The 15878-nt window shown below is 41.5% G+C and overlaps 1 protein-coding gene across 3 annotated transcripts in view; it reads left to right on the forward strand.

Moving 5' to 3' along the window:
• LOC108249944 (NT-3 growth factor receptor-like) overlaps positions 1-15878 on the forward strand; it is a 143595-nt gene that overhangs the window by 4010 nt on the left and 123707 nt on the right. For all 3 annotated transcript variants that reach the window (XM_037980845.1, XM_017439615.3, XM_017439616.3), the window contains exon 2: positions 13483-13557. In XM_037980845.1, the coding sequence (XP_037836773.1) occupies positions 13483-13557 (75 nt within the window). The remainder of the gene's footprint in view (positions 1-13482; positions 13558-15878) is intronic.

Genomic DNA, 15878 nt, shown 5'->3' on the forward strand with positions numbered 1-15878 from the left:
AAGATATAATAATCAAATGTTAAATAAAGCCTGGGAGAATAAATACAAGGCCTTATATTCCACAACATTTAGATTATATGCAGAACTGTTGCTCTTCTTATGATTAAATGCTGTTTAAGTGAAAGCTTGGTTTTGTCTAATTCCACACTCATTTTTAAGTAACATTAAACTGCATCAGTCATCTTTTACTCAAGTTACCAGCAGCTACTGGTTAACCCACCTTTAGTTTACTGTTCCCAACAGTCATGACTGACAACCAAAAGAAGCATACTAAAGCAACTTATAGAATATTTGTCCACTCTGATGAATTTCGATACATTGTTGGAAATGTTTTTCTATAAAATCCAGGTGTTAATTGATGTTATTTTGACTAGCCAAAATATTTAGGCATGCTATAGTTTTATTTGAAGCAGTTGTCTTTGCAATAGCATCAAGTTTCCACTTCCCTCCTAGACCTCGTGTGTGTGTGTGTGTGTATATATTTGATAAGACTATATCATGTAGACATTTGCACATTCTTGAAAATATTATGCACAGCATTAATTTGCACAACTACTATTATTATCATTTACCATGTATAAACATATTTCATGAAAAAGGTCATTTTCATCTTTAAGAAAACATAACTTTTTGATATCAATATTATTGCTACTGCTGTTTATAATTTTTGCATTATTAGTAATGGTGGTGACAGTAATAGTATTATTTATTACTATAATATACTAAATCCTTATATAACTATACTATATACTATTACTATCATTACTATTCTTAACCTTGTTTATGGAGTATTTGCCTCCTTTTGTATTTTAACTTTGTATACATTTTCTTACGCCGCTGCTTCTGTTTTTGTACAATTTTTATTTTTTGTAATTCTGAATATTGAAGAAGCCACACAGGGGTTTTCAGCTTTTTCTGTGACCAACCCGGAGGTCTGACGTCCACTGAGGTTTAGTCATTCATCAGTGAGTGGATGAATACTGGTACCATATAGTTCAGTTAGTCAGAATTAATTGTTCGAACCAGCCAGAAAATACCACTAAAGTTTCTCAGATGTGGGAATTACTATCAAAAGCACCGCCGACCTTCATTACTGTTGTGGGCTGGCTTCATGCCAAGAAAACAGGACCTTTTGCCAGGAGTAATCCTAATTATTTTCAATTTTAAAAGAAAGTCAAATGGAGAGGAGGACATCGCCAAAGAAAAAGAGACGAGAAACTTTACTTTAAATGTGACGTGAACACATGCTGACATTAACTTACAGGCTGACAGCCTGAGATCAGTTTGGGATTCAGAGCAGTTTGATATTGATGAAAAAGTATCAATAATCCATGTGTAAATGAACAAATGTCATAGTCTGAAACTGCTATTGATTGGTTTACTCTGGTGTGAGAGTTCATATATGCTTCTCTCTAGCATGCTCACATTGTTTACAAGTTAGCATCAAGATAGCTTCAAGTTCACAATGTTAGCTCTCTCCTGCCGTCTTTATGTTGATTTGCAGTGTTGTGTACCGATGTCATGACAATGATCTGGGAAGAATTGGTTTTCACCATTACACATTCCCACATTTTTGTATTGGGTTTATTGTTTTTATGTTTATTTCTCCAGTGTTTAGTTGTTCTGCTTCCTGTGTTCCTTGTGCTATCACTCACTCTCCCTCAGTAGTTCTGTCAACCTGCCTCACCATCCACACCTGTTGACTTCAAATAATCAGCGGAAAATTAATTTTCTCATACTAGTACTCAGTCTGCCGAGAAGCCTGGTGAATGTTTTACAATTTATTTTGTATTTTTACATTAGATATGTGTTATTCAGTTCTGTGTTGTATTATTTTGCATCACATCGAGGTTAAAATAACTGATGCTCCTTAGTTTCTGTTGTATTCTATTTGGGTATTTTCGCAGTATCTTTTTTTAAATCCAAGAGAGATGCCTTATTGGAGTTTATTGAATATTCTGTTTAACACATAAACACCGTTTACACCTCAGACTGGATGAAAGACCAGAACAATGTAACATTACTGATGTATAGTAAAATTACCAGGTGTCAAATCCTACCTTGCTTTACATAATCTGTCTCTGTAAACCGTCCCAACTATCAAAGGTGCTTTGTTTTTTTGTTTTGGGAGATTTATTAGCAGTCTTCATTTATTTCTGTTTCCGGCTGTATCAAACTGAATTTTCATACTGAGGTACGTACTGAATTGTGACTTTGGTGTGCTGTTACACCCTCAGTCCTTGGGCAAGTCACTGAAACCCCATTGTCTTGTAATGCTTATTTATATGTATAAGAGATAATATAAAACTGCTGTATGCAAAAAAAAAGAAAAAGAAATGGTATGGTAGTAGCTGAGAGCAATTCCCAACACATACCGAATGCAAAAAAAATTAAGATGGCCTGTTAATGAGGCTAAAGGCTCTTTTCAGTTACTTTTTGATATATACAGTATATATTTAATTTTTTGTGCTCTTCTCAGCCACTTTCTGCTAATGTGAGGTTTTTCTGTTCCTTTCAGCTTCTTCCTACTAAGTTTTAGTTATTATTTTAAGTAAGCTTCAGTTTCTTGGGCAGCTTTCTGCAAAACTATTTAGCAGTAAGCATTCACACAGCATTTAGCAATAAGTATTTATGGTGTATGGGTTGGATTGTCTTCAGGATGCTGGAGTGATGATGGTTCAGGAATAATTTATTAATTAATTTATTAAACTAAGAACCCAAACGGAAACAAAAAGCTGACGAGGCAGCAAAAACGAAAGGAAAAACAGAACATGAACACGGAGCGAAAGAATCGGGACAAGACTGCAAAAAAACAACTAAGAACCTACGACAAGCAACAGACGACTAACACAGACAATGAACCAGCGACTAGTGGGAGAAATGACCGGGTATTTGAGTACTGAGGATAACGAGGTGAGTGGGAACAGGTGGAGTGATTACAGAGTCGGGACAGGTGTAGATGGGCGTGGTTAACAGGCAAGTGAGTGACTGGGGAAGGGTGAAATGAAACATGAACATGAGACAAAACAAAAAGCAAATACAACAGAATAGAAACAAAACAAAAACCCAAACCAAATAAAAATAAAACATAAACAAAACCCATAGAAAAAACAAATCACCACATACATATTTAAACTACATTTTTGCAGGAAATGCAAATTCTTAATTTTTGATAGTATTTTTTCCTTTGCATTTTTTCATATAGGCATGGGCTGTCAGGGATCATGGAGAAGGAGGTGAACCCAGAATGCAGACTCATCTTTAGCAACTGATTTATTAAACTAAAATAAACAAAAACAAAAAGGCTGACGTGGCATCAAAAGAAAGAACTAAGTTTTAACATGGAACAACAAGGCATGGATTAGAAACAACAACAACAGGGAACCAAGAGTAATGATCCAGTGGAATGTGGAAGAGATGACCAAGTTTTTAAGCAGGAGGTGATTGGAAAGTGGGCACAGGTGAAGCAATTATCCAGACTTGAGGCAGGTGTAGATGGGCGTGGCAGGAAGGCAAAAGAGTGATTGGGGAGGAGTGAATGATGACAGCAAACAAGAACAGGAAAAACTAAACAGCAATAACTCAAACAGAAACAAGATAATAACAAAAACCATGAAACAAAACACAAAAACCCAAATCCCCACATAGGCTTCTTAAGTAACAATATTTTAATTCTGCAGTAATATTTGGATTTTTCTTCAAATATTCAAAACTGATTTAGAAAAACACGGTAATAGCCACTAAGGCACAAGGCAAGATTTCTGCCCACAATCTTGTGAAGAGCTACATGTATAATCATCATCCATCCATCCATTTTCTTTACCTGCTTCTTCATTCCGGGTCACAGGGAGCTGGTGCCTTTCTCCAGCAGTCACGGTGCAAGTGGTGGGGGACACCCAAGACAGGTCACAAGTCCATCGCAGGGCCACATATAGACAAACAAGACAAACAACCATTCACACTCTCACTCATACCTAGGGGCAATTTCAAGAGTTACCAATTAACCTGAAATGCATGTTTTTGTCTTTGGGAGGAAACCGAAGTATCCGGAGTAAACTTACATGAGCACAGGGAGAACATGCAAACTCCTCCCAGAAATGCTTCAGCCCAAAAAGCGATCCTGCAACCTTCTTGCTGGGAGGTGACACCCATCCATGTATCATCATAAAATATATAAAAAAAACAGATGAAAAACAAACAAACAACAACAAAAACCAGAGAGAGTCAGAGTCTTTATTGTCATCTCAGATACGTACAGGTACACTCCTGATCAAAATCTTAAGACCAGTCAAAAATTTGCATTTTGCACTATTGGATCTTAAGAAGGTTCTAAGTAGAGCTTCACAATGTTAAAGGAAAAAATCAGTGCAAGAGACAAGAACTTTTGAGCAGGGAATTTTCTGCAAACTGCATTTACACTCAAACATGAGTTTTTCAGCTGATCAAAAGTTTAAGACTATAGTCTTTAAAAGCCAAAAGATGGTGAACCTCCTCCCTGTTGAGAACAAAATCGTGGTGGCATGGAACTCTGGAACAGAGACGGTGTGCAGCTAGGGAGCAGATATTATGTGGGGTTCTGGAGATGACTTGTACATCAGAAGAATTTTTTGGTTGAGAAGGCTTAGTGGAGGAGTCGTCCTTTTTTTGACAATGGTAGTGATGTCAATGTGACTTTGAGTGGCTGGATATAGGAGAATGGCTGAACTCAGGAGCATTGCAGGATTCTGGAGCATACCTGGGCTCAGTAAAATTGACCAGCTAGAATGTAGCAGAGCAGTCCACCAGGCTTTGGTGACCCTGCCGCCAGGCTAAGCTTCGCTTGTTTATTATAAATACGTCATTTTTTATACATGTTGTTTTATTCCACCTGCACCCCCAAAACCGCTACCTTTATCTACCTCACCGCGCGAGGGTGCGTGAGCCAACAGTGACGCAATCGAGCTGTCCCCGCCCCTGCGTGAAGGTCCCGCGCGGTGTCGCGCCGTGCACCTTTTGTAACTTGGTGAGGACCGCGCCGCGCTCCATTTAAAATGGACAATTTTGCTGCTCTAACGGAGCTGGTTCACCTGTATCAGCATTCATATGTTCCCTCTATAAAAGATCACAAAGATAATCAAACGGTTCAAAACTCATGTGTAATGTCTTAATTAACAGAGGAGGCCCGAACTATTTTCCGTATCTCTTTATTATTGTGCTAACTTGTCGTGACTACAGAGAGGGGGCTTGCACGTCTCAGAGTACCCGGACTGTACCAACTCAGGTAAATAATGGGGGTAAATACACCACATCATCCCCTTTTTAGATGAAAATAACCTTTTAATCTACATAACTAAAACAAACCAAAATCACTTATTCCAGCTTAAGTGCATTTTCATGTTGAACCAAACAATAACCTAAACATGCATTTACTTGATCATCAAGACATTTTTTCTTTCTGTTTACCCCGGCATCAAAACTCAGATGTAACCCTTAATGAAACATGAATAATAACATAACATAACATACATAACTTGCATACCTAGACAACCACAAGGCTATTCAAGATATTGTTTTGGCGTCTTCTGTGGTCGTGTGGAGTGCCTCACAACCACTGACCGATCTGGGGAAACGGGAGATTGCACCCCAAAGTCCGGAGCACTTTGTTCAGGTGTAGTGTTTACATCATTTTCCTCTTGTGTTGGTATTTCAGGGCCAACAATCTCTGGTTCAGCTACAGTTTGGGTACAAAGCTGATCCTCATGTCGTCTGTGCACAGTGTTTGAGTCCCGCTCTTTTACTTCATACGAGACTGGACCAGTTTGTCTTACAACCTGTCCAGGTATCCACTTGTGAACTCCTCCCCCTGTATTGTAAAGATACACAGCATCATCCACAGAAAAAGAATGGTCCACAGCTGTGAAATCATGTTGGTCTTTTTACTGATACTGCTTCTTGCGAACAGCCTCCTTGGTGTTCGGTTTGATGAAATCCAGTCTGGTACGGATGTGTCTGTGCAAGAACAATTCTGCTGGAGACTGACCTGTTGTGCAGTTCGGCGTAACACGGTACTGTAGCAAGAACAATGAAAGTTTGTCCTCGATGCTGCATGAGCGGTTTGCAAGCTTTTTCATGCCTACTTTGAATGTTTGCACATATCTTTCAGCTAAACTGTTTGTGGCAGGGTGTCCTGGTGCACTTGTTGTGTGCAAAATGCCATTTTGTGTCAAAAACGTCTGGAACTCTGCAGAAGTGAAAATAGTGGCATTGTCTGTGACTATTTGTTCAGGAAGTCCATATGAAGCAAGCAGTCTCTTCAGCCTTGTCACCGTGACTTGTGATGTGATGTGTGGCATACGAAATACCTCCAACCACTTTGAATATGAATCGACCACAGTCATGAACATGCTGTCGGGGAAAGGTCCAGCAAAGTCGATATGCAGTCTTTTCCAGAATTCACCCGGGAACTCCCAGGGGTGCAGTGGAACATTCTGAGGCATCTTCTGTTCCAACTGACATGTTTCACATGTTTGACAGACCTGTTCCAGGTCACGATCCAGGTTTGGCCACCAGACATATTTGCGAGCTAAGGCCTTGGATTTTACAATTCCTTGGTGACCAGAGTGAATCTCGTTTAACACAGCCTTTCTCATTTTTGAAGGTATAATCACTCTGGTTCCCCACAAAACACAACCCATCTTCGTTGAAAGCTCATTCCTCTTGTTGCGATAAGCCTTTAAGCTCTCATCTGTAACAGTAGGCCAGCCTTCCATGATGTACTGGTAAACCCTTAACAAGTCCATGTCTGTGCATGTGGTCCGAGCGACCTGGGTTGCATTTAGTGGAGCTCCTTCCAAATGCTCAGTTAGTAGTGAGTGTACTGCTGCTGAACTCAATGGTGTTCCCATGTCGCTTGTTTCTGGCAGAGGACAGCGAGAGAGCCCATCTGCATTGCTGTGTTGTACTGATTTTTTGAAAACAATGTGGTAATCATATGCTGACAATATGATGGCCCATCTTTGAATGCATGCTGCAGCTAGGGTAGGTAGGTTCTTGTGCTCATCAAAGAGCGTCGGCAGGGGGCGATGGTCTGTTGCTAAGGTGAAATGCCTATCCCATAGGTACTGGTGAAACTTTTTTACTCCATAAATCAGTCCAAGAGCTTCTTTTTCTATTTGACAGTACTTTTTTTCTACTGGGGACAGCGTTCGGGAAGAGTATGCTATTGATCACTCCTCCCCGTTAGGCATTGTGTGCTGTATAACTGCACCGATGCCATATGCAGAAGTATCACACGCTAAGGTGAGTGGCAGGTTGGAGTCATAGTGCACTAGGACCCGATCACTTGTCAGCAGACCGTTGCACCTATCAAACGCTGTCTGCTCTGTTTCAGTCCATCTCCAAGTCACACTGTCTTTCAGTAACTTGTAAAGTGGTGCTAGGGCCATGCTTTGCATTGGCACAAATCTCCCATAATAGTTAACAAGTCCTAGGAACGCTTGAAGTTTTTTCACATTAGCAGGGGGAGGAGCATCCTGTATTGCCCTCACCTTTTCTTCTGAGTGGTGGACTCCATGTTCATCCAGAACGTGTCCCAGATATTCAATTTGTGGCTTGTTAAACTCACACTTGGAACGTTTTACTCACAGGCCATTTTCTTGAAGGCGTTGCAGGACATTCTCCCGGTTGCTCAGATGTTCTGCTTTTGAGCGTCCAGTAATGAGCAAGTCATCCAGGTAGACTAACACTGGTAACCCTTTCATTATGTTTTCCATCATGCGCTGAAAAATCGATGGAGCTGTGCTGATTCCAAAAGGGAGCCTGTTGTAAACGAACAGTCATTTATGAGTATTAATAGTTGTGTACTTCTTGGAATCCTCATTCAACAGTACTTGTTGATAGGCTGCTGCCAGATCTATCTTCGAGAAGTACTTTCCCCCCCTTGAGTGTTGCCAATAGTTCCTCCAAACATGGTAGAGGGTACGTATCTGCTTCAAGGGCTTGGTTCACTGACACTTTGTAATCCCCACATAAGCGAATAGAAGTGTCCCTCTTTAGCACCGGCACTATCCGTGCTGCCCACTTGCTGTGTCTCACAGGTGTAATGATGTTACACTTTTCCAGTCTTTCAAGTTCTCTTTCCACCTTTTCCTTCATTGCGAATGGAAGAGGTTGGTGTTTACAAAATTTGGGCAGCATCTCAGGTTTGACCACGATGGTAGCTTTAATGTCTTTCAATGTGCCCAACTCCTCCTTGAATACATCACTGTAAGCATCCAACAGCCCACGTACTTAATCTGCTGCCAGTTAAGCCGGAGTTTTGTCAACCAGTTCCTTCCACACAGTGATGCACCATGTCCCCTAACAACCAACAGTGGCAAATCCACAGCTTGGTCTTCATGCACCACTTTTGCTACAAGCTGTCTCAAAACACAAATACGTCCTCCATTGTACACTTTGAGCTTCACTTTAGCTGGCTGCAAAGGCAGGTGTGAGAACTTTTTCAAGTATGTAGGATGTGAAATGACATTTTGCTGCTCCCGTGTCAATTTCCAACTCAACATTGTCTATTGCAAATGTTGCTTTATATCGTTCATCATCCTCAGCACTAACAGTCAAAATGGCTAACTCCTCTTCTGGGTCTTCCTCAGCTGTCACATATTTTGTCTCTCTGCTGCTCCTGTTTGGCACACTCTTTTCATGACTCTTTTGCACTTTAGCCCAACATGCTTTCCTAATGTGTCCAATCTTTCCACAATTATGGCATTTAGTCTTTTTGAAATGACATTCATTTGCATTGTGATTTTTTCCTTTGCATCTGTAGCACATATTTGTTTTTACTGGCCTCACCTTGTGAATGTTTGCCTCACTAGCCCATTCACCTTCGGCGCCTCTCAGCTGTCGAGTGTCTCTGTCTGCAGTCTCCATATTGAGAGCAATCTCACAAGCTTTGGCGAAGGTCAGCCGGTCCTCCGAAAGTAACCTCCTCTGGTCGTTTTTTATTCCACTTACAAAATCGATCCCTCAGTGCAGAATCCAGCGACGCACCAAAGTCACAGTTAGCTGCTTGTTGTTTTATCTCTGCAACATACTGGGCGACAGTCTGACTCGTCTTTTGGTTGCCTTTATTAAAATAGAAACATTCAGCAACTAATAACGGCTTGGGTTCATAGTGTTCTTTCAAAATGTCCATAATCTCGCCAAAAGTCTTGTCTTTTGGTTTTTCAGGCTGTACTAAGTTTTGTAAAAGTCTGTATGCTTTAGCACCCATTACACTTAGCAACACCGCCACATGCTTTTCTTCGTCAATGTCATTAGCTTCCAGGTACTGCTCTAGCCGCTCGATATAAGCTGTCCACGGCTCAACCTCTGGTCTGAAGTCATCTATTTTGCCAACCTGAGCCATTGTACTCACTAGTACTGATACTTGACGCCTTCTCTCCTCCAAAAAGTATCCTCGTCGCCAGTTGTAATGTCTTAATTAACAGAGGAGGCCCGAACTATTTTCCGTATCTCTTTATTGTTGTGCTAACTTGTCGTGACTACAGAGAGGGGACTTGCACGTCTCAGAATACCCAGGCTGTACCAACTCAGGTAAATCATGGGGGTAAATACACCACATCATGGAAGGAGATTACTGCTGCAGTGTCACAAGCCACGGTTCCAGGGGAAGATGAGGACCAGAGAGCAGCAGGTAAGGTAAAAATCCCTTTAATTGGCAAAATACGTAGACTCCAAAAACATAGACACATGATAAGATGAGGACCCGACGACAAACTGAAACAGTAGTGCCCTTAAATACAAAACAAACATAATCACGAAAATCAAAGACAGGTGTGCCAAAACCGAAGCATGAAAAACCCAAAAGAAAACAACCAAAACCCGAATCGGAACCAAAACCGGAATCCTCACAGTACCCCCTCCCTAAGGCGGCTTCTAGACGGCCAAAAAAAAACCCAAACACGGGAGGGTGGTGGGGGGTACAGACCCAAAACATGGACGGAGGGCCAAAGCGAAAAAAGAAAAACCGCACTTAAACTAGCCGTGCGTCTGGTGCAACTCCTGGACAGAGCTTAGGGGCCGACCTCGCCCACGTCAAAAAAACCAAAAGGTTTTGACCGGAGGCCGCCCGAGCCGCCGGAAAAGATGTCGGAAGACACCGCTCAGAGGCTGGCCAGGCCACCGACGAACGTTCCGGATAACGCCGCCCGGAGGCCGGCAGGGCCACGACGAACGCCCCAGATAACGCCGCCCAGAGGCCGACTGGACCACCGACGAACGCCCCGGATAGGCCGACCGGACCCCCTAAACTTAATTCCCCTCCCGCTGGACACGACTGCTGACACGCTGGATTCTGCTGCAGACACGCTGGATTCGGCCGCGGACACTTCAGGTTCAGCCGCGGACTCTTCGGGTTCAGCCGCGGACTCTTCTGGTTCAGCCGCGGACTCTTCTGGCTCAGCCGCGGACTCTTCTGGCTCAGCCGCGGACTCGGCTGGTTCAGCAGCGAACTCTTCTGGTTCAGCCGCGGACTCCTCTGGTTCAGCCGCGGGCACTTCTGGTTCAGCCGCGGAGTCTTCTGGTTCAGCCGCGAACTCTTCTGGTTCAGCCGCGGGCACTTCTGGTTCAGCCGTGGGCACTTCTGGTTCAGCCGCAGGCACTTCTGGTTCAGCCGCGGGCACTTCTGGTTCAGCCGCAGACTCTTCTGACTTAGCCCACCCGGACGGCGGAAAGAACGGGGCCCAGCGCCGGGAACGCAACCGGTACACGTCCCACTGAGCCTCGCCCAGAAGCTCACCCAGCACAGGTCCACCAACCCTGGGTGATGGAACACCAAGTCCAAAAAGGCGTGAGCGGCCCAAAAAAATCTAAAACAGGTGTGCCAAAACCGCAGCATGAAAAACCAAAAAGGAAACAACCAAAACCCGAACCAGAACCAAAACTGGAATCCTCACATGCAGCCGATAAAAAGGAGTGTTTATAGACCACAGAGGGAAGAAACATTAGTCCTATGATGGGTGAATCACAACTAAAGCAAATAAATCAATGAAAGTCAAACTGAATGCTTTAAGTTTAAACATCCTCTCTGTATCACAGCCAGAAACACAACAGCTCTTCCTCCTGAATAGGTGCAGCCATAGGCTCGGTCCTAATATTTGCACTTGCACCCTCGTTCCACCCTCGTGTCCTTTAAATGCGCGTTCATGCTGAAGGGTTTGAGTGCGTAGTGTGTCTCAAATCTCCGGAGTGCTCTTTAGCCCCGCCCCCTTTGGGTACTATATCTGCCCTTCAGCTAAGCCCGCATCCAGGCGGACTTCGGCAAAGTATTCACCCACAATTCATTGCTGCATGTTACGTTTTGATTTTTTAAAAATGATTCTTATTGACAATGAAAAGGTTTTGAATAAAACAGCAGAAATATGGCAGTGGTGACAGAGCAAGCTGAGTCTGTCATGAAAAAAGCAGCTTCCAAATGTAAAGTATTGAAATAGTTCTTGTTTCACTCTGCTGTACAGGTGTGAATACTATCAAACTTTGCTCCGTATTCAACAAGTCAGAACAAAACACATCTGAACAGCCAAATATCTCCTGCAATGACTTTGGAAAGCTAAAATACCTAAACTGTACTTTTAAAATCGTACTGGCACCTTCTTAAAATACCAAAACATCGACCGGCCCGCCCTGTTGGATGTCACAGTTACGATGCAGAGACACAAGTCGATGCCGTAACTTGTACTGTCCCAATTCTGCAATTTTTGCATGCTTGCATCTCTCTGTTTTTCAAAATTATGTTGTTATTCATTGGCCTTGACATGAGACGTGTTGGTGCCTTGTTTGCACTTTTTCATTTATCTTAATTTAATTTATATGTAAATGTGACTTAAATTAGGTGCAAACAATTTGTATTTATTTTATTTGTATTTTTGTTTAAAAAAGTATTTCAAAAGTGCCTTTTTGTAAAACTGTAGTTGTGTAAATATTAGGCACAAATATCTTACAATATCACATAATAAATAGCCATATTTTCAACTTTCTTGTCAACTTTAATCATTTTTTTTACTAAATCACGGTCGGCCAGTGATTGGCTGGTGAACGGCCTCCTACCACCAGGCTTAGCCTCTTTTCTATTGGAAACCCTGGCAAAGGTCAGGGATGTTTCAAGGTCTGGCTCGGGAAGAAAAGATACCTTCAAAAATAATGCAAGCAGTTCTCCGATATTGTAGGTCATTGTTGTGGAGAGTGAAATAAAGGAGCCTCTGAGGTAGGGAATAATTAAAAGTATTTCTTTATATGTAATCTCAGCTGCCTATAAATTGCAGAGGAGCTGGGAGTCTGCTGGATTTTGTTTTGAGTTGATCATTCTGTCAGGATTTGTGGTAATATAGGACCCAGGGATCCAGATTAGACTCAAGGGTGTCATGGTCTTAGCCAGAGATTTGGCCCACATGCAGAACACACTTCAGGAGACAGAGTGAAAATGCAATTAATGTTTATTAGAATGCTCGTAGTGATGAGGAACCAGCAGCTCAGGAACTGGAATGTCAAGGTGAGTGGGTAGTGAACCGCCAGGGAGAGGAGCAGAGCCTGTGTTGGGTCCTTGGTGGTAGGGAGGGTGAGCAGGGTTCAGTCAAAAGAGGCCATCCAGGAAGAAAGCAGCGTGGAGATCCCAGAGACCAGTCAGCACTTGAAGATTCCTCCAGGTAAAAGAACAATGGCTTAAATAATCCTGAAACAAGGCAAGGGAATATTAACAAGTTCAGAAACAAGAACATGAGCCAGGGCGGTAACAAACGTACCAGTACGAGTTAACACTCTGACGGTGACATGCTGGCTGCCCACTCCTTATAAGCCTCCCTTGCTGATTGTAGATGAGGAACACCTGCCAGCAGGATCTCCAGTAGAGCTGGTGCCATCTACTGGAGATAGAAGGAAATGCACCCAAAACCCAACCAGGATCACCAGACTCTGACAAAGGGTTTAAATGCACAAATAAAGGAAATTATTGACAAAAATAAAAAACTTATGAAGCAGCAGGTAAATACAGAAAAGGAAACTGAAAACCACATGGAGCATATAGGGAACAAGCAAATGGAATCACAAGAATCCTGCCTGGTAACAATGTTATCGGCTGATGAGAGCAAACCAAGAGTATAAGCACAACCAGGAGGAATGATTACTAAAAGATGAAACTAAAGAACACATGAGAAACCGGTGATAATGCTTAACTGAAGGTAAGAAACACTGAGGCAGAAATGACCAATGACACACAGAGACACAGAGAAACAAAACTAAATTTGAACAAAAGGAACCTCAAAATAAAAAAAGAAACAGAAAAGTACGAACAAAATTACAAAAAGAATAAAACAACAAACACAAATTTGTCGAATTACGACAAAGCATAAAGCATATTACAAAGCATTTAGAAAAAAAATATCCTGATTGTGAGTGTCAGATAAATTGATGATTTGTTGCAATAATCTGTATTTTGTTGGATTTTTTCAACAGACACATCGAAAACTGGACTAGTCTACAGGACTTGAGGGATGTCAATTTGGAGATTTACACTGGCTTACAGAGGCTGTAAGTAGTAAAGTCTTTGTGTGTGTACTTCTCATGCAATGTTATTGTGTTATTAAAGGCCCAACTGTCAGGACTTGTCTCTCTCAGTGCATTCATATGAAAAGAACAAATACCTGAAATACAATGCGTAAACCAGAATTAGGTTTTGTGTTTGAACACGCAGCATAAGTACCTTTACATGGACCCAAGTTAGTCTTCAATGACTTTAATTAAGAATGTCTCAAAACAGCTTTTGTTGTATTCATGTCAATTGTATTCATATTCAACTTTCCACATTTCATCTGACTTGAAGTAGGGGTGTATTTGGATTGATTGAAATATTGAAAATATTGATGCCAATTTCATGCACTTTACTTTTTTGTTGTTTATTTATTTATCTATTTGTCCTGTTATGGCATTTCAGGCATACCATATAAAGGAGATGGCAGCCTAAATGTGCCTGAAGTCTACTCTACAAAAAGGACCATCTTAAAATGAAATACTAATTGCATGATTTACTTTATTGAATTAAGACTGAATCTAGCATCAGAGTAGGCAGGCCACATTGTTGAAAGAGTAACCTGTGTGTATGACCTTCAACCATCAGACTGACTCTGTGTGTGTGTGCGTATTTAGCTGGGAGTTGGCAGAGCGGTTAAGTCACCCCTACTTTGGTATGGGAGATCAGGGGGTTTAGGGTTTGAATCCCTCTGAGCATTTAATGAGAGACATAAAAATTATGCCATGCCGGCTCGGATGTCGCCCAGATTAACAAGTTCTGTGTCCGATGTTGTGGAACCAGGACATTCTGATGAGAAATGGGCTACTGGAACAAGACATTCATGGACAAGGACAGAGAACTCAATTCCGATGGAATGCTACTATATGAGCAAACCCAAAGAGAGGGGCTATATAGGAAGGATGTGGGATCTATGGTAACAAAAGTACCCATAATTCAAATTGACTATGAAACAACTTGGTAATGGTAATTTTATTGTCCCCAATGTTCACATATCAAAACAACACAAAGTGCATTAAACAGTAGCATTTACAAAAAAAACTTACAATTTGAAGTTACTGAGCAAAGCAATAGTTGAGACTATGAAGGAAACTCTGTCACTTTGTCTTCACAGCAGGCATTTTATACCGACGACCTGAGGGAAGCAGCAGAAAAGTGGATGGTCTGAACATGACATGATCGAATGTGCCTTTCTCAGCACCTGCTTGTTATACAAGTCCACAAGCTGGATCTTACTTGATTACCCAACCTTGCTTTGTTGACCAGAGACAGGTTGCCATACCATGCAATAATTCAAAACAATAAAACAGATTCAATAAAAGTTTTGTAAAACAATGTCATCATTTCAAATAAAACATTAAAAACCTCTGTTTACTCAAAAAATACAGCTATTTTTGGACCTTTTTTGCCGTAGGAACAAAATGTGGCTCAAAAGACAAACATTATCAAGAACAATCCCAAATGATTTCTGAAAGTCAATTATCATTTCCTTAGTTTTTAGAACATTTATCTTCCACAACAGGCCCATGCTGATTCTCATCACCATGAAGAAGACTGACAAACACTGTATCATCAGCATATTTAATAAAATGTCTATTAGCCTGTTTGCTGTGACAGTCATTAGTATGTAGGATATATAAAAGAGGGAAAAGCCAGTAGAAGAGTTCAGCTGATTGGAAAAACAGCCGTTAACTCCAACACACTGAGATCTGTTAGTTAGAAAGTCTAAAATCCAACCCACAAGATTAGGATCAAGTTTAAACTGGTTAAGAAGCTTATCAACTAAAAGATGTGTCTGGATAGTATTAAAAGCAGAAGAGCAATCGATAAACAAGAGCCGAGCATGGGCTTTAGCATCATCCAGATGACAATACAGAAGATTTAACAAAGTGACCACAGCATCTTCAACCCCTCAATGTGGTCTGTATGGAAATTGCAATGGCTCAATAAACACCTCCACCTGTCTCAAAATCTCATGCCTGACAAGCTTTTCAAAGCATTTCATAACTAAAGATGTTAAAGCAACAGGCCTGAAGACATTAAATTATGTAGGGTTTATAGACTTAGCAATTGGAGCAATAATAGATTTTTTCCAAACCTCTGGTACCTTCTGTTGCTGGAGTGATAAGCGAAAAATAAAGGAAAAATAAAAAGCCACATTTTCAGTAGGGATGAGCGAGTACACCACTCTCTGTATCTGTATCTGTTCAGCCATCTAAATTATCTGTATCAGTATCTGTACTTGGAGTGGGCGGGGCCTAACCCAGAAGTGGGCGTGACATACCACCAGCCAAACTTAGAGAAAGCAGATGGTAAAAAAAAA

The sequence above is a fragment of the Kryptolebias marmoratus genome, linkage group LG17 (genome assembly GCF_001649575.2).
Source record: "Kryptolebias marmoratus isolate JLee-2015 linkage group LG17, ASM164957v2, whole genome shotgun sequence".
NCBI classification, from domain to species: domain Eukaryota; kingdom Metazoa; phylum Chordata; class Actinopteri; order Cyprinodontiformes; family Rivulidae; genus Kryptolebias; species Kryptolebias marmoratus.